Below are 17,500 nucleotides of genomic sequence, written 5' to 3' on the forward strand. Positions count from 1 at the left end.
ACTCGCTACAGTTTTCTCCTCCGTACCTGCGCAGGTCACCCACGTGGAGAGAGAGAGAGAGCGAGCGAGAGCGTGTCTGATTTGTATGTCTAACAGGGTGGGGGGAAGACTGGTGGAGGTGGCTTATACTGCGTAGAAAAGCTGTAGATGGATGAGGTGGTGGTGGTGGTGAAGGGTTGAGAGTGTGAATAGGTACTGCATGAGGCTCTTGAAGGGTGGCAGAAATGTGTGTGTGTGTGTGTGTGTTGAAAGTTGGTGGAAAGATTTATGGGTGTATGCATAGGGCCGCAAGGCATCGTGAAGGAGGTAATGCTTGGGGTGATGGGGGAAGAATGGCCCTGTATGCAAGGTAGGTAGCTTTGTGGCCGACCTGTTTTGGTGTTGTGTAAGAGTAGTACCACTTCATGCCTCCTCTCACTCCTCTCCCTCTGCTCGATCACGAGTCGTGCAACTTTATATATTTTTCGTTGCCGGGGAGAGAGGTGAGGGTTGTTGAGAAGTGGAAAGGGATAGGAGTGGAGGGGCATTTAAGAGAGAAACGGATGCATCGAACCCTCTCGTTCATGTTTCCATCTCCTCTCACTCGTGCTAAATACGGAGAGAAAAATGGAGCGCTCTCTCTCTCTCTCTCTCATTCCACCGTAGCGTAACGTGGCTAGTAAAACGTAAACATTGGCAGTAGTTCAACTTCTGCCAGCCTTGACTACAACTTCATAAATAAACATTTTTTTTTATCTGGCAAAATTAATCTCCCTCTTCATCGTCAACGTTCAAGATTACTTCTCAGTCAACAACCATCCCACGCGATCATAACACGTAAAATTTTAATGTCGGCAACCATAACAACCTTCTATTTATACATTGCTCACGCTCTTGTTGCCAACTGCTCGTCCTGTCACCTTCCCCCTAGCTTGGTGACATTGATAGGATGGAGGACACTGTGGAAAATTTGTGGGGACGGTGTTGGCAGTGGAGTGGATGGAAATGGTGGTGAAGGCCTTTGAAGGAGGATTATGAGTGGCTTAAGAGATAGTGAGATATTATGGTTAGTGAATGTCAGAATGTAGCGAGGGGGCTGAAGTGACTGCCTGACGGAGAGGGAGTGAGGTGCGAATCCAGGATGTAAACAATAACAGTGCCACGTGGTGCGCAGGGACGGGCGGGGGCTGCATCGCGGCGAGAAGGACCGGGACGCCACGTGGTGCCGACTGGCGGCTTTCTGCGGCAACACAACTGCGTAGTTGCCGGCCCCACTGGGGTGATAACGGGTCCCCTCCCACATCCCGGCGCCGGCCCTGCAGCACCCACGCAGGGAGGTGAAGGGGAAGGGGGACGGTAAATACACCTCCGCGATGCATGTCCTCTGCCGGGTAAGCATCGATCTCCCTCATTGCACGTGCGTAGGAGCCTAGCCAGATGCTGCTGGGTGCTGCTCTTGCCGAGGCGCCGGGATATCAGGGTAAAGCAAGGGGCAGAGGGTCCATCCACTCTGCCGGGAAGGAGGGTTGTATATCTTAGCGACAGGTGACGGGCGGGCTTCAGGTGGCCTCGGGGCGTGGGTGGCGGCGGTGGTTGTGATGGAATCGGTGGTGGTGGGCCCTTCCCCCTTTTGCGTGCCTCTCTCCGTCGGTCTCCCTCACGCCAGCCGCTCAATCCTTGGGTCACGTGAGAGACGCCAATAGGGGAGGAGGAACGGTGGGAGGTAGAGGGGCAGTGGCAGAGTGGTGGGTAGACTAGACTAGACTCGGTGAATCATGCACCGCCAAGTGCCTACAGTATTACATAAACGCGGGCATGTCCTTTAAACCGTTACTGTGACATTTGTTATTTTCTTTCTACTGTAATTCACTTGCTTTTTTTTTCTCTCTCTCTCCCTCCGTTACACCTCAAATACCACCCTTGCCATTGTGAGCCGCGGAGAAGGTCGTCGGCGGTTGGTATACCAGTTTGTCAAGTTCTTGTAGTGGAGGTTTGGGCTGAGCACATGTAGAGGCACGGATGAGGGTGCTGGTGGACAGGAAGGACGTTGTGTCCAGTTGCCGAGGATGTAGTGAAGGGGACGTCGAGTGGCGATGCTGGGCAGGGAGGATGGTATTACAGCTGGTTGCACATGTAATGTGAACGTGGAGGTGACTCGGGGCGTCTGGGTGGCAGTGGTGGGGAGCAAGATATAGGTGTTACTACTATTGGCGTGGTGATGGTGAACAGGGAGGGTTATTATCTTGGTTTCAAGCTGGGCGTCAGCGCTGGTGGCGGTGGTAGGGCAGGGTAGACACGAGAGTGACTAGACAGCCTTGTTTTGGTGGTGGAGGCGATGGCTGTTGGGCATCCTGAATATATTCACGTACCCTGCTAAAAAAAAAAAAAAAAAAAAGAGGGTGGGGGGAAGTACTTAAAGACACCATGGTCTCCCGTGACGTAGGTATTTAGTGAAGGTCACATTACAGGAACACAAACTTAAACAAGTAAACAAACATTGATAATATACCATAATCTTATCACTTCACTTTTAGATTGTCGTGATAAAGCAGTTGTGCACCATTAACTAAACTATATAAATGATAGATACAGCAAGAGGATACAGAGAATAGTATTTAATGTAGCAGAAACCGGCTGTGTCCAGTCTGTCAAGTTGAACCAAGCCTTAAAAATTCTGTTAACCTCGCAGTTCCAGTAAATCCCAAAATAACATAGAGCTAACAAATTCCACCTATCACATACCTTCACCTTTTACCCTCACAGACTGAAGAGCTATATTAAAGCCATCAGGAAAGATTAGTCTGTCTATCAGGTCTTCATGCAATGTTTTAGATCCACCAGCCAACCAGCAAAGCAGTAAAGCCAGAGGGAAATTGGTCTTGGGTTCTCTGCTTCCTGGTACACGCCCACCACCACCGACAAGCCCGCCAGCCATGTAGCGCTCAGTCGACTAACCAGTGCTTTCTATATATTTTCTTGATTCCGTACGTGGCGAACTGGCGTTACCTAACTAAGGTGGAGCATGAGAGATAAGTGAATAAAATAGTACGTTTAGTTTGGGTTATTAGCTGTTCTGTGGAGCTATGTTGTCGTGTGAAAGAGTGGCAAGGTGAAAGAAAATTATACTGTGGATAAGAAAATCATGATAACGGCAGGAGTGAGAGAGGGAGGGAAGGTGCCTTTGCCGGTCTGCTTCTGCTGCTGCTGCTCTCCTCCCCATGGCAACAACACAACCGCTCTCTCTCTCTCTCTCTCTCTCTCTCTCTCTCTCTCTCTCTCTCTCCACGTTTACTTTTCATTGCGTTTCCTTTTGGTTGAGTTTGCTTTTGATTAGGGACACACATACTTTGGACTCTCTCTCTCTCTCTCTCTCTCTCTCTCTCTCTCTCTCTCTCTCTCTCTCTCTCTCTTGAGGTCGTTGTGCGGACTGGACGTACTGAAATAACTACTCGGCACTTTAATTCAAGCTCACGAAGCGTCTATGCAAGATATCTCAAGAGTTGTCAGGCAGGAAGGCAAACATGGAGAGGTTGAGATGAAAGCCAGAGTTTATTTTCTCCCTGTGCTTTTACTGTGACCTTGAGAGAGTATACCGTGTTGTAGGGATGCGAGACCAAGCCACACGCCTGCACTCTCCCGAACACGCCACACTAAGCAGATTAGAAAGCCCCTGGTGTAACAAGACTACCAGTGAGCTAATGTCCTCGAAACCACAGCGAGAAGAGAGTAGAACGTAACAGTAGATTGATGATGAGTATTTGAAAACACAACACTAATGCTACGAATGTTTTTTGAAGGACGCTGATTAAGTTGAGGTCTCGTGTATCTCCCCACACTGCTCCTCCGTTCACTATCGGCGTCTCTCCCTCCTTCTCCTTGCTGTGTTTTGGCATCCTGCTGGCAAGGCGCAACCTCAAGTCCGTCCCTTCACCGCAACCACTTGGCTCGGTGCCTGATGCCGCGTTACCATCTATAATAAACACGGGCGATTAAGTTGAGAACGCAGTTTTTTTTTTTTTTTTTTTTTTTTTTTTTTGTGTGTGTGGGGCGGTTGAAGGGGAGCGGTGGGGGTCGGGTTGTGTACCAACGAAGGTTTCACACACTGGATGTTGCTTCTGAGAGGACTGCAGTTTAATGTTTATTTCTATGCTTAAAAAAAAGTATGAGTTGGCAATGTGTACTTTACTCTATACACATATACACCAGGTAAAGTGTGTGTGTGTGTGTGTGTGTGTGTGTGCTTGCGTGCGTGTTTTCAGTTAGTAACACTGCATAAAGATCTGTATAGCGCGACTGCTTCATACTGTCAGTGGTGTATCCTTGTACAGTGAAGGTTGCATGTGACAAGGCATAACTCGTGTTGTCATCTAAGAACTGCATTTTACTGATGCTGCTGCCCTCCTTCCTCCCTCATGTCCTCCCTGAACTACTGACAGGAATTTGAACTTTGCTCTGGTTATATTCTGATCACCTTGTCAGGTTTGGTAAAGGAACAAACAGGAAAATCTCCTGTGTGAGTACAAATGTATGTTGTGATAATTTTATCTTATCATCACAGCACAGTATCTTTGACTTTTTATCCTTGTATTGTTGATATAATTAGTTTTAACAACTTATTAGTTCACAGACAATGTTTATGTAACATGGACAGCTGACAACCTGTAGTGTATGAGTTGTCATGATGGTGTGATATCCCCATGAGTTGTAGTGTGGACAGATGTGCTAATTTTTTTTTGCCAGATCAGGCCTAATGACTTTTAACATTTGCAGGTGGAGCAGGAGGCAAAGGAACCTGGGGAGCGCTGGGATCTGAATTGGCGGAGGAGGAGTTGGATGGAGCCATCGACTCCAATGATCCTAACTATGATGAAGCAAACCCTGAGAATAGGGAGTACAAGATCAAAGTGATTAATCTTGACCGTTCCAATGAAGAACTGCAGGTGAGGCACTGAGAGAGCTCATGTTGTTATCTTTTGTGTTAGATGCTCTTGTTGCCCCACTTTGCATTATTAGCACACTTTAAACACCACTTATCTTACCTGGACAGAAACAAATCTCATCCCTGGTGGCCGAGTACTTTGACCACGGGGACACCCATGAAACGTACCTGTCCCTGGAGGAGCTGCAGGTGTCGACACGGGCACACCTGGTGGTTGTGTCTGCAGTGGAGCTTGCCATGGAGCATAAGCCCTCTCACCGAGAGATGACCAGTGTCCTCCTGGCGGACCTGTACGGTCACCTTCTCTTTGAGCCTCATTATGCCAAAGGTACTGAGTTGCCTGTGTCCATGTCTGTCTGAGACAGGACCTCTGAAGTTAAATTAATTCAGATAAAAGAGAACAGTGATTTGCTTTGTATCAGAAGGCAGTGAGATCTGGTGTCACTGAATAGCTGTGTTAAGAATTTGTAGAAAAGTAGCATATAATAAAAGAACATGTATTTCAAGGCCACTCTCTTGGATGGAGCTGTAGGAGGGAACAGGATGTCAGACACATGAACCATTAATATTAATTACATCTAAAGCAAAGTTAACAGTATCATAACCTTCAGAGATATTTTGCTTAGGAATGGCCCAAGAATTTGCACTGAATTCTTGGTATGTTCTTGGTATGAGCACAGTGGGTCTCAGACTAATACCTCTGTGGTGTCCTCCAGGTTATGATACGCTTATAAAGAACCTTAACGAGCTTGTGCTGGATACGCCAGAAGCTCCCACCATCCTGGGCAACTTCATCGCGCGCTCCATTGCCGATGATTGCATCCCTCCCAAGTTCCTTCAGGGTTACAAAGGCAAGGTGAGATGGCCACCCTCACTCACTGCCTACTGGGAAATGCTGGGGCTCAGTTTTCTGCTGTGCTAAATGTAGTAGTAGATTTATGATTTACACATGTGTAGCCAACTGATTTCAGATTTTTGTATGTGAAAATTCTGAATGAAATGGTATTGATAATTGCTCATAATACATCTGAAGATCCAGTGTTTTCAGTTGTGCAGTAAGGTATGTGGATATGTCACATTGATAATTTTGTTCTATTTTGACCGGGGTTTATCAATTCAGGTTGACTGTGAGCATGCGGTTGTGACGTTGGCAAGGTCGGACAGCCTCTTGTCTATGCGCCATGGCCTGGTGAGGCTGGACAATGTGTGGGGAGTTGGAGGTGGGACCAGACCTGTGAAATACCTGGTGAAGCAGATGGTTCTGCTATTGGAGGAGTTTTTATCCTCCTCTGACATTGCTGAGGCCACAAGATGCCTTCAGGAACTGGAGGTGCCTCATTTCCACCATGAACTGGTAAGTCATTACCTATTTTATGTATTATTTGGTTGGTTGTGTATAGTTTTGGAAATGCCTTGATAGAGGAATACATTATATTAGATAATGTTGCCTTGGAAGCACAAGTCTCCATATTTAGCAATACTGGAGAGTGACAAGACCAATTTTTATCAACCTTTGTCTGAAATAACCAAATTCCTGGTTGCAGGTGTATGAAGCCATTGTGATGGCTATAGAAAAAATGGACACGCGTACCTCTTCAATGATGTGCGAGTTGCTGGATTCTATGCACCGCGCCATCATCATAACACCCACACAGATGAGGGCTGGCTTCCTGAGGGTGAGTATTCAAAACAACACTGGGAACTGAGACAGTTGTGACAGAGTTCCATTTTGGTTTACTGGAGTTTCTAAGTAAAGCAGATAGTGCCTTCATGTAATACTAACTGGTACGTTAAGACTGCTGCAGTGCTGTGACCCTTTAACAGTAGAATTGTATTACTTCATCTTGCATGATGATGGCTTCCGTGTGGAGTTAAGGAGATGCTCTTACATTGTGCCATCTCCCTCAACTCTGATGCCGCTCCACTTTTCAGTAGCTTCATAAGTTTGTCTTGTCTTGCCACTTTTTCTAGGAAATAATAGATTCCTTTGTGTTTTAAACTAATAGATTTGAAACTTATCAGGTAGGAGTGGATATCTCACATGGATTGAGTCTTGGCCATGGGGACATCATGTAGCAGTGGTGTCGTTTGGGAGGGTGGCATGGAAGCCCAGGAGACAGGACTTATTGAGCAGTTTTGCCAAGATGAACCAGATTGAAGATGCCCATTTAGATATTTTCAACATGTATGGATAATGAGGGGAGATTGTTTGTGCTGAGCTATGCAGGATTCTTGGTGTGCTGAGAAGACAGCCACATCTGACACATAACCTGTTAAGCTGTACAGTAGTACAAACACTAAGGTTTGTATGCAAGAAAGGGGACGTCATACTGTAGTGGCAGACCTTTCCTAGTTATGTAGTGAGTGTGCTTCAGATGCACATGTGAATTGGATTAGCATCTACCCTTTACTTCTGTTATAGAGGACCATGGCCTGCCTGCATACTTCATGGCTGGGTCATAAGAATACTGCCAAATCATATAGTATACATATTGAATCAGAGGGAGGCGGTGGCATAGTGGATAAGTGGTGAGCGTGGGATCGGGCAGACGTCCATGCGTAGGTTCCAATCCCACCACGTACAGCCTTAAAACACTTTGCCATTTGTCGAGTGGTTTAAAGTTACCTACATATTACCATGATACCCAGGTTCTAGGTGGTTACACTCAAAATGAGCTTGGGCAGTGATATGGGCCCTAATATGGGTACCACTATAAATAAAATTGCCTGCGTCACTAATGGGCGGAAGCTGAACAGTGCTTCCCATACACTCTTCAAGTGTGCCTACAGGCGCTATAGGCCTTACCGTAAAAAAAAAAATAATAATAAATAAATAAAAAAAATATAAAAAAAATGGTCAGCTAAAACTTTACTATTGAGGATGTCCTACATATCATCATTTTATGTAGAGAGATATAGATCAGAATCAACCCTGGTCCTCATATATGTACTGTCAGCTCCCTACTTTAAGTAAAAGTAAGGGTAAGAAGGCTGCTTCATCAAGTAAGGAGCCGTTTGTACCAGGACGTGTTTCATGTATTTTCTCGGTCGTGTTGTTGACTTAACATATACACATCATTCATGACAGGAATGAGACCAAATGCGAGTACACCCATTCATGACGGTCCCTCTTCCTTCCAAACAGGTGTATGAGGATATGCCGCAGATCTGTGTGGATGTGCCTCCCGCCTACACTATATTAGAGAAGTTCGTATTGCAGTGTCAGACACTCAGGATTGTAGGGGACGATGTGGTGAAGAAGTTGCCTGTCAGGTGAGTGGCTCAGTGCTGCTAGAGTTGTGATGTATGCTGCCTTCATATCCTCTGTAGCTTCCCTACCACTTGTCTATTTTTTAGTTTACAATAGAATGTTGATTGGTGTTTAGTAGAGGAATCAAACATGTGTTTTGTTCTTTCAGGGGCCGCAAGCGTTTTGTGTCCGAGGGTGATGGAGGCCGTGTGAAGGATGACGCCTACTTCTGAGCAGTAAACCACATTCCCAGGATGCCACCACGGGAGAAAATCAAATGGAAGTTTTAGTTGATGTTTGCATTGTACTTTTTGTTTTTTTGGAATGCATTTCCTAACATGACAATATTGTTGGTCTGTAATGTTAGTGTAAGAATTTAACTATGGGTCCTGAGTATTATCAAAGTTTACTTTTTCTTTATATATCTATACTTGATATGTAAAATGTAACACACACACACACACACACACACACACACACACACACACACACACACACACACACACACACACACACACACACACACACTAATGGCAATCCTATCCCCGGCATGATTTTCTTTTTTGTTTTGAAATTCATTGTGTGACTCCTGTGTGGCATCCTAAGCACAGCTCTTCAAGTGGACAGAAACTGAGTCTGCTGTGTGTTGCTGGAAAAGATCTCCTCAACACACATGGAGACTGTTGCTATGTGGACTTGCATTTCCGCGTTGTTTACCCTGTGCTTGGCCTCAAACTTGACGTGTTTTTAAGTTTCTGTACCGTGTGATACAGACTATCATTAAATTTCTGTACTGTGTGATACAGAGGGTTAGAAAAGGCCATTTTGTATCAAGTGTGCATCCTTTTCTATTTTCTTGTGAACTTGAGCATCAACTCTTGTGTAAACAGGTGGAAACTGCTTGTACTGTAGACAGGTAGTGCGTTGCTTCATTAGGTCCCCACACAATATGCTTACTACCACTTCTTTAACTGAAGACACAAGGACATGGATCTACATAAAAACTGTAAGAGCAACAAGGGGACACTTTTGTACCTGGAACCCTTATATCTTTCTTAATTACTGATAGTAAATTTTCTAGCGGCAGGCAGTTTTTACGCCCAACAGCTGTGTGTTGTAATCCATGTGCTGCACTTCTGTCAAAGGAATGGAGAAGTTAGCTTGCTCCCAACAGTCTCCTGCTAGCGTGGTCGTCTCTAAGGATTGGCTGGAAGACTCACTGGGACGTGGTCAGCCTGAAAAGTGTAAAATTTTGACGATCATGTTGGCAACTCTCAAGCTTTTATCGGTCCCTATTGAGCTGTACCTGTGTATTAATCATGCATATACTTGTTGTTGCAAATAGCAAGGGATTCATTGCTCATTTGTGAATACTATTTTTTCTATTGTGAAGACTATAGGGGAGGAAATATGTAATGTTTCTTCATCATAGTGACTTTCTTTTTTGTCTTTTAAGGTTCTCTTGCCAAGTTGAGCAAGAGCTGGAAGTACAAGACTAAGTTTAGTTTTGAAGACTGCCAAAAAAATACTATAAAAATAAAAAAAAGAAACATTGAGGTCTGGCCTTTCCGAAGTGAGAGGGGCCTGGGACCACTTAAGAGGATTGGTGTCAACCCTTGTCAGGGTAGATGCATGGTGAGGCCAGTGTGCCTGAATTACACTAGCATTCTTGTTTGTGTAGTAATTACCAAAATTGGCATCTTTTTTGTGTGTGAATTTCAATTACTTTGTAAGATGTTGAGTTCTAGGATTTTTTTTAGATGATTTATTTGTTTACCACTACAGCTGGCCTCAGAGGCTGTTATTATGCATCTGGTTCTGACAAGGTTTTATAATCATCTTGGGAATAACTGAACATTGCAACTGTGCAAAAAAGTACAAAAAAATGGCAAAACTGACAAAAAGCTAAATAAAAATTGCAAAATCATTTTGTTCTTTTAATATAATGATAAAGATTTCAACTCTAGTATCATCCTGTACAAATTTTTTTCCAACACTTGCTAATATTATATTTATATATATTTACCTAATGACATTTAACTATAAGCACTCAAACTAGTAAGATGCCTTTCATTAAAGACTCACTCTGATAAGAGGAACATAATGTTATACCAAAAGCTCCCTGGGATAACAAAAGTGTCAATAGTGAGTGATGTGGCCATATGTCCCACATGGTACAACCACTGACAACCTTAAATAAGGACTAGAGTCCTTTCTGTATGTTAACAGAAGGTTTACCCATCAATCCTGACTCAACATATCCCTTAAAGGTTGCTAACCAAGAGCAGACAATCATACCTGTACATTAGACCAACATTCCTTATAGGAGGTAGCCAAGGCACATACCACAATCCTGAGAATGAAAGTAAGGGAAGAGGTTCCCAGATTTCATCCATTTCAACCATCATCTATGACTTGCAGCAAAATAGTGAGAGTATTCTTAAAACTGAAGAGTGGTGTGGTTAAGTAGTAGTAGTCACACCAAAAGGGATCTCAAGAACCAATAAATACAAGTTGAACATCTGTAACTCCAATAGTTTTAGGTTAATTATGTGCACTCACCTTTATACACCGCCTAAACACATTCACCAAACACATCCAGCTACATACATACACATGCACACATAAAAAATTAAATATAACAATGGAATTTCTTATACAAATTAACCTATAACCTTCACTAACCCTGTACCCTCAAATGCATATCACAAAGTCACCATTTCCCTCTCCCATGGCTGGACTGAACTTTTATGTATTACTCCAAAATGGAATTCGTATGTACATTCAATAGAGCCTCAAGGGTAAAACATCTGACCCTTGAAATTGAGCATTCTAGTGAAGGGAGGATGAGGGCAGGAGAGCAGGGAGTAACTGGTTGTTTTTGTTAAGTTTCTATAACTGCTGAGGTCAATAACAAGTCTCTCCTTGAGGTCTGCAAGCACAAACTCCTTCTTGATGGGCGGGGTTGGAGTCTTGGGGGTCTTGGGGATGATCCGAGGGCTGCCTGGTGAGGTGTTGTACTTGGAGCTGGAAACACTTGGGGAAATGCTTGCCGCCTCCATGCCTGAAGTGTTGCCCCCTCTCTCCGCTGCCTCGCTCAGTGAAGAGAATCGTGGCCCCACACTGTCCTTTTTCATAATTCCTGAAGAACCAGTGTCATCTCCTACCAGAATCTCCCTATGAGTTGTGTGCCTTTCCTTTACTTCAGTTTCCCCATCAGTCGTACTACCACTTCCTAAGCCACTTGTTACAGGCTTGCTCTCACTGGCTTCCTTTAATTTCTCAATGTATTTGTTTGCGTAATCAATGATCACACTGGGGCTCTCCTCCATACCTTGCCCCTGAGGCTGTGGTGTCCTTGCTGCTGATGGGATAGGTAATGGTTTCTCTCCTTCACTTTTAGTTTCTTTGGGAACCTCTGTTGCAGCTAGTATTTTACCATTACCATGCAGGATTACTACACTGCCTTCTCCAAGCTGCGTAGTGTGAGGTGCTTCTTCCACTTCACTTTCCTCTATTTCTTGATTAGTCTCCTGGTATGACAGTTTGTCATCAGTGCTGCAGTCCTCTTTCTCTTCCTTTACTCTGTGTCCCAAGTGGCCCTTCCATGGAGCTGTTGGGTCCAAGATAAGGGCCACTTGGTCAGCTAAAGGCAGCGACCAGTCATCTTCCCTCATAGAGCAGCAAGCCAGGGCACCAGGATCCACCGGGTGAGCCTCTGTGAGGAGTACAAGACACTATGATTTATAAATTATTGTTGTCTTTGACTAGTGTAATGTTAAATGGCTGCACTTTTGTACCCTGATAGCAAATTGCACAGGCATGGATACTTATTCTGGCATCTGTGAGTTGATTAGACATGTGTTGGTGGAGAGTAAGGTAATAATTAATTGATAATAGCAAAAATAGTGCCAGGATGAATGAACTGCACTATAAAAATAAAAATCCATGTGATATGAATGATATTATTAAAAAACATATGAATAGTAATTAACTATCATGTAAACAACTATGGTAATTCAATATTATGCAAAACTAACATGAAAATCATATATTTCACCTGAATTGAAAACATAACCTCCTGCCTCCACTACACAATGTCGACCATTGACCATCACTGCATGACCACTTCTGCCCGTGTTGTGTATCCAATTGTCATGGTCAAAGATGAGGTACAAATACTTGGTGGTCTCGGCCAGAAAGAAGCTCTCCATACGGTTCTCTATAGTGTGGTCATTAACATTCTTCACCTAGTAGACAAAGAAAGTACTAATACATTATCTGGAAAAGTAGAAGGGGACAGTCATGAATGGCCACAATGAGAAATTAATAAATGCCAAGCTACATTCCCTCACTGTTGCATAGCCGCACTCCGTCTTGGCCGAGTGTTGGATGCTGACCACAATATCAGCCGCCATTTCCAGCAAGTTATGGTCTTTGGTGGCCTGGAAGAGATACATCAGGGACTCCACCAGCTCAGGCCGTAGTGGGTAACCCTCACGGTTGTTTGGCGCCTCACTCTGAAGAAGAACAGTTCTCAGAATCATCAGTTGACTCTAAAAAGTTTAAATTCCAAAATAATAATAGACATGCAAATGTTATGCTAACCTGTGGAATGTTGTAAAACTCTGGTGTGAAGCCAAATTGCTTCCACACTTGATGGTAATTGTAGACTATCCTTTGTGCAGTGTTCACATCACCTATACAGAAAATGAAAACACATGAGCAAAAGTCCTAATTTATATCTTGTCATCAGACAGTATGACTACAAGAAAGAAGATATAATTCAAGTCCTTACACAAGGAATAATAACAGTACATAAACATAAGAGGGAAAAAAATATGATTAAGTTAAAAACAAAAATGCAAGACAAGTACACAAGCTTCAAGATGAGATAGCAAGATCACTCCAACAAAAGATTATCAACATACCAACAAGAGTGAGGACACCCGGCCAGTAAGCTTCAAGGGACTGGAAGACAGCCATGGTGACATAACCCTTAGTCATGGTGGCCCACAAATACCAGTCCTCATGGCGCAGGTGCTTCTCAATGGCTGCCCATGCCTGCTTAAAGACAGCCATCAGCTCCGGCCGTTGCAAGAGTCCTGCTGCCTTCACCATGTATTCAAAATAAGAGTCAATGCCAGCACCTGAAAGTTAGAAAGAGAAGTAATCAACATAGCAAACACACCAACAGAAATATGCCTGGAACTTTGTATCTATTTATATACCAGTGTCACAATAGAAAAGTCAAAGCTGATCAGAATTCACTCATGCTTTGTTGATCATCTTGGTTAACTAGTAACATGTCTGGCTCACATTTGCCTCCAGAGTATTCTGCCTTCCTTCTGTCCCTGTCCCTTCATAACCAAATAATCTGCATTGATTTCTAAGTGTTGATGATCCAAATGGGGAAATGATGTGAGGCTGATGTCCTCCTTAAAAGTGAGTGATCAAGACAAAACAGCTACACACACACAAAATCAATAATTTGGTGGTTCATTCAGCACTCACCTATACCCGAGTCCTGAGCTGTCCACCTCCCAGTCAGGACATCAATGTGGTTCCCTACAAGGTTGATTGCTGACCTGTGATTCCAGAGGGCATGCATTGCTCTTAATGCCACCTGGAGGGAAGGAAATTAATTACACACTTCTATTGTTGCCACACCCTTAAGGTTTCAGATATACAAAATAAAAAAAAATTTTGTTGGTGTGAACAGAACTATTTTACAGCAAAAGCTCAAAGGAAATCAAATTGTCCCACAGAAACAAGCAATATTCAATAGACATGTTTGAAAATGTGTATCCTTATAGAGGTCTAAGCTAATAGCTGATTTTGTATGTTTAAATATCTCTGAGACTAAGGTTGGATACACGATACATGGAGTGGACACAGAGGAAGCCCTCATCACCTCCTCATACACAGGGTCGCCAGTCAGCCTGGATAACGTGCCAAACTCCACAATATAGGTGCCAACGCCCGCTGTGCAGGTAATGGGAGTCTCTCCGTCAGGCACTCCCTCGCGCAGGTTCACCGTCCCATAAGGCATGCCTGTCATCCCACAGATGTTGACAGAAGCATTAGTGCAGTGTCCCAAAACTACTGCAGCTACACTACAGGTGATGGCCATAAAATGACTGGGGTTAGAGGGAAAACCATTTGTTAGGTGACTGACTACTAACTACTGATTCATGCTAAGTGGAGAAAAAGAATTAGCATCGTTATAAGAACCAAGTCATCAATCAATCATTATATAATGACTGCCTCCATCAATAACTCTACTGCAAGTTAATAATATTCAAACAGTTTAGGTTTTACACACAAGATATTTTAATTCTCATTTCTTTGGTGATGACATTCCTAACCTGTAGGGGTGTCAAAGGCAGGAAGGAGTCTGTCTGCCACATCCTTCGCCATCCTCAGGAGAGGCCCGGAGCATGGCCAGCCCTCCTCCACCTTGCAACCCATCCTGGAAGCAACACCACACAGTTATGCAAACTAAGACTGGCACAAGCATCCACCATTTCAGGATGTGCTAAGAATAAGACCAAAGACATTCATACAGACCAGGTTTTGGTCTCAGCATATCTTCCAATGGCAAACACCTCTATTGAAATATTCAGGAATTTTAATAATCTCCCTGGCTTTAGATAGACATATATCTCACAAATTCATGTTAATTAAAATATCTTAAAAAAAAACATTAAGAAATATAAATTCATATTCAGTAAATCCCACAAAATTAAGATATGTAAAGATAGACAATACATTGAAAGTTAACTGCACTGCAAAGAACACATAAATTTCTACAGAATTAGAAAGGTATATGAATTTCAACTGCACTGCCAGGAATATACATTTCAACTGTAGTGCAAACAAGAAATTATAACTGTACTGAAAACATAAATTTCATCTGTATTACAAAGAGCATAAATCTTAACTCTATGGCAAAGAACAAATCATAAGTGTACTACAAATAACATGAATTATTCACACAAAGTCACACAATTAAGACAGATGCCTCAGCACCTTCGGGACATGAGGTGACCACTGAGCAGGCCACCAAGGATTCTGATGTTGGTCTCAAAAACAGAGACGTTAATGTTGACGTCAAAGTTGGTCCGCTCTAGGATGAGACCCACAACTCGCTGGAACTCTGTCTTGTTGCCCATGACACCCAGGGTGTCCAGCGCGTCAATCAGTGTCAGGGAGTAACTGTGGGTGGGGAGCAGGGTATTAGGGTGGTGAGAGAGTAATAGCTAAGATGAGGATAGACCATTCAATATAACATCAGTATTGTTTTTTTGGTCCATGTCAAGGAGTAGTTGTTGGGAACTGGATATTTAGGAACTAAGAGAGTAATAGTCAAGAGAAGGATAAAAAAAAACTCAGCTCAAAATTATGAACATTTGTTGAATTTCCTAACTTATCTGTGCATTCACCCTAATGGTTTTATGTAAGACTTTGAAGTTAAGTCTTTTACTGTGACATGAAACTATTTTTAGTACCAGAAGTAATGCAAGAAATCCTTAGTATCTACAAGAAAGAAAGGAACTAAAAGGATACATTTTATAATTTCTACCCAGTTCAAGGATTAAAGGTTATAGAACAAAGAAAGATGTCTTAGAATAATTACCAATTAAAAAATATATACCAAATAGCAGTCAAAAAATTAACATAACAGGCTCTTGTGGCAGTTAATGGCACTTTCAAGAAGATTTTCATTTTCTGTCCAAAGATAAACTACAAATCTCTGCAGTCTGTGAAAAATAATCCTTGCCAGAGTACAGTTTTAATGACATTGCTTCACGACATCCTTACCTCCCCCAGGTGTCATGGCCGTCGCAGGAGAGAGGCCGTAACTCATCATAGGGATAGGCATGCCGCATGTAGCCATCGTAAGCATGGTAGAACATCCCACGCACCTCATCCCTGGAATGGTGAGGAGTTAGGGTGTGTTGGTCCATGCGAGAAATAAGACTGGGATGTAGAAAGAATGTATAAGAATATTAGTTTTTATAATGTCACTATGGCTACTACTATCAATACTGCTACTATTAGTGGTATTATTCTTGTTACTACCCTCCTTTTATTACTAATTCTGTTAGGGATTGATATGTTAGCTTATCAAGTTACTATGAGAACATTAGTATTTAGAGTATCATTACTACTATTTCTACTCCTTCTTCTTCCTCCTCCTCCTACTATTTCTACTACCTCTACTACTATTACTGCTACTGCTACTACTACTACTACTACTACCACCACCACCTCTACTACTACTACCACTGTTAGGGAATAGTATGATGATAGCTTAGCAAGTTACCATAGCAATATTACAACTAAAAGTGAAACCTGACCCAACCTTGTCCTCGGGTGAAAACTTTAATACCAAGAATGGCAATACCTTTATTTACACCAAGGAATGAATATCACTATGTGGAATTCAGAGAGCAATATTACTAGAACAGGAAAATAAGGGAATAATAGATAAAAAGTAAGATAACAGGATTAACCCCATCACCTTACTGCTGTTAAAGAATGAGTGTTATCACGTGTTATTTACCTTAGCCTTCTTATTTCTTGGTCCGACATGCCGCTGGAGAGACACACAAGGAAACATATTTGAAGGCAAGCCACGGGAAGGATAAATCTGTTCCTTGTAAACATGACGACTCTCGCTCTCTCCTCCTCTCCATTGTGTTCTGGCAATTATTTAATGATTTCAAAGCCATCTCATTACTACTTATAAACACCGCATGGCTTTAAAGTTTCATTTCTATTATGTAGTGTTTTTTTATTGTGTTATTGATGATTTTTTTCATAATTTATAAAGCTCAACTACATGATACGGAAATATGAGAATCTCTATATTTTGTTAGGTTTTCCAGTATTTCTATTATATTTTCTGCGTTTTTAGAGCTACCTTATTTATTTTCTATATTTTTATGGTTGTTTTCTATTTTTCTGCTCGATGATGGTATAAGTATCCAATGAAAAAATAAGTGATGACGTTTGATGTAAACAGTGAGCATTCGAGTATCTTCAAAATATCGAGATGGTAAAAAAAAATAACAACAACGAATATTCTACTAATAATAATTAATAGTACATAATTAGTAGAGAAGCTATGTATAAAAAAGCCTTAATCAGAACAATAACTGTGTTTGGAATGTATGTGCACGCGCGGGCTCCTGTGTGTGTGTGTGTGTGTGTGTGTTTGTGTCGGCAGGACCTTTAAACTCATCAACCACAGGAAACATTCAGAACAAGGTATTATTACTTCACGTGCAGAGCAGTGGATGGCTGGGAGAGTTAGCTAGCAGTGA

The 17,500-nt window shown here is 42.6% G+C and overlaps 2 protein-coding genes across 2 annotated transcripts in view; one reads left to right on the forward strand and one right to left on the reverse strand.

The window, feature by feature from the left end:
• The window catches only part of LOC123508283 (programmed cell death protein 4-like), a 22,622-nt gene extending 12,527 nt beyond the window's left edge, over nucleotides 1-10,095 (forward strand). The window contains exons 2-8 of the mRNA XM_045261866.1: nucleotides 4,750-4,919; nucleotides 5,027-5,246; nucleotides 5,635-5,774; nucleotides 6,039-6,272; nucleotides 6,463-6,594; nucleotides 8,064-8,191; nucleotides 8,338-10,095. Coding sequence (XP_045117801.1) covers nucleotides 4,750-4,919; nucleotides 5,027-5,246; nucleotides 5,635-5,774; nucleotides 6,039-6,272; nucleotides 6,463-6,594; nucleotides 8,064-8,191; nucleotides 8,338-8,401 — 1,088 coding nt within the window. The 3' untranslated portion in view covers nucleotides 8,402-10,095. The remainder of the gene's footprint in view (nucleotides 1-4,749; nucleotides 4,920-5,026; nucleotides 5,247-5,634; nucleotides 5,775-6,038; nucleotides 6,273-6,462; nucleotides 6,595-8,063; nucleotides 8,192-8,337) is intronic.
• Nucleotides 10,093-16,995, reverse strand: LOC123508282 (ER degradation-enhancing alpha-mannosidase-like protein 2). The gene is made up of 11 exons (XM_045261865.1): nucleotides 16,738-16,995; nucleotides 15,993-16,103; nucleotides 15,201-15,386; nucleotides 14,537-14,640; nucleotides 14,083-14,222; nucleotides 13,683-13,794; nucleotides 13,100-13,318; nucleotides 12,777-12,868; nucleotides 12,524-12,688; nucleotides 12,229-12,418; nucleotides 10,093-11,886 (listed from the first exon to the last, which is right to left on the reverse strand). The coding sequence occupies exons 1-11, from the start codon at nucleotides 16,839-16,841 to the stop codon at nucleotides 10,964-10,966; spliced, it is 2,346 nt and encodes a 781-aa protein (XP_045117800.1). The 5' UTR covers nucleotides 16,842-16,995; the 3' UTR covers nucleotides 10,093-10,963.
• Nucleotides 16,996-17,500: the final 505 nt, after the last annotated feature.

This window comes from Portunus trituberculatus, chromosome 24 (genome assembly GCF_017591435.1).
Source record: "Portunus trituberculatus isolate SZX2019 chromosome 24, ASM1759143v1, whole genome shotgun sequence".
Lineage (NCBI taxonomy): Eukaryota > Metazoa > Arthropoda > Malacostraca > Decapoda > Portunidae > Portunus > Portunus trituberculatus.

Bases quoted from the DNA above. Each gene is read 5' to 3' on its own strand.
- LOC123508282 (XM_045261865.1), bottom strand. From the start codon at position 16,841: ATGTTTACAAGGAACAGATTTATCCTTCCCGTGGCTTGCCTTCAAATA. The intron at 15,387-15,992 runs GTAAGGATGTCG...CCCCACCCACAG, and splicing joins GGCCATGACACCTGGGGGAG to TTACTCCCTGACACTGATTG. The intron at 13,795-14,082 runs GTGATGAGGGCT...CCTTCCCTCCAG, and splicing joins GCGACCCTGTGTATGAGGAG to GTGGCATTAAGAGCAATGCA.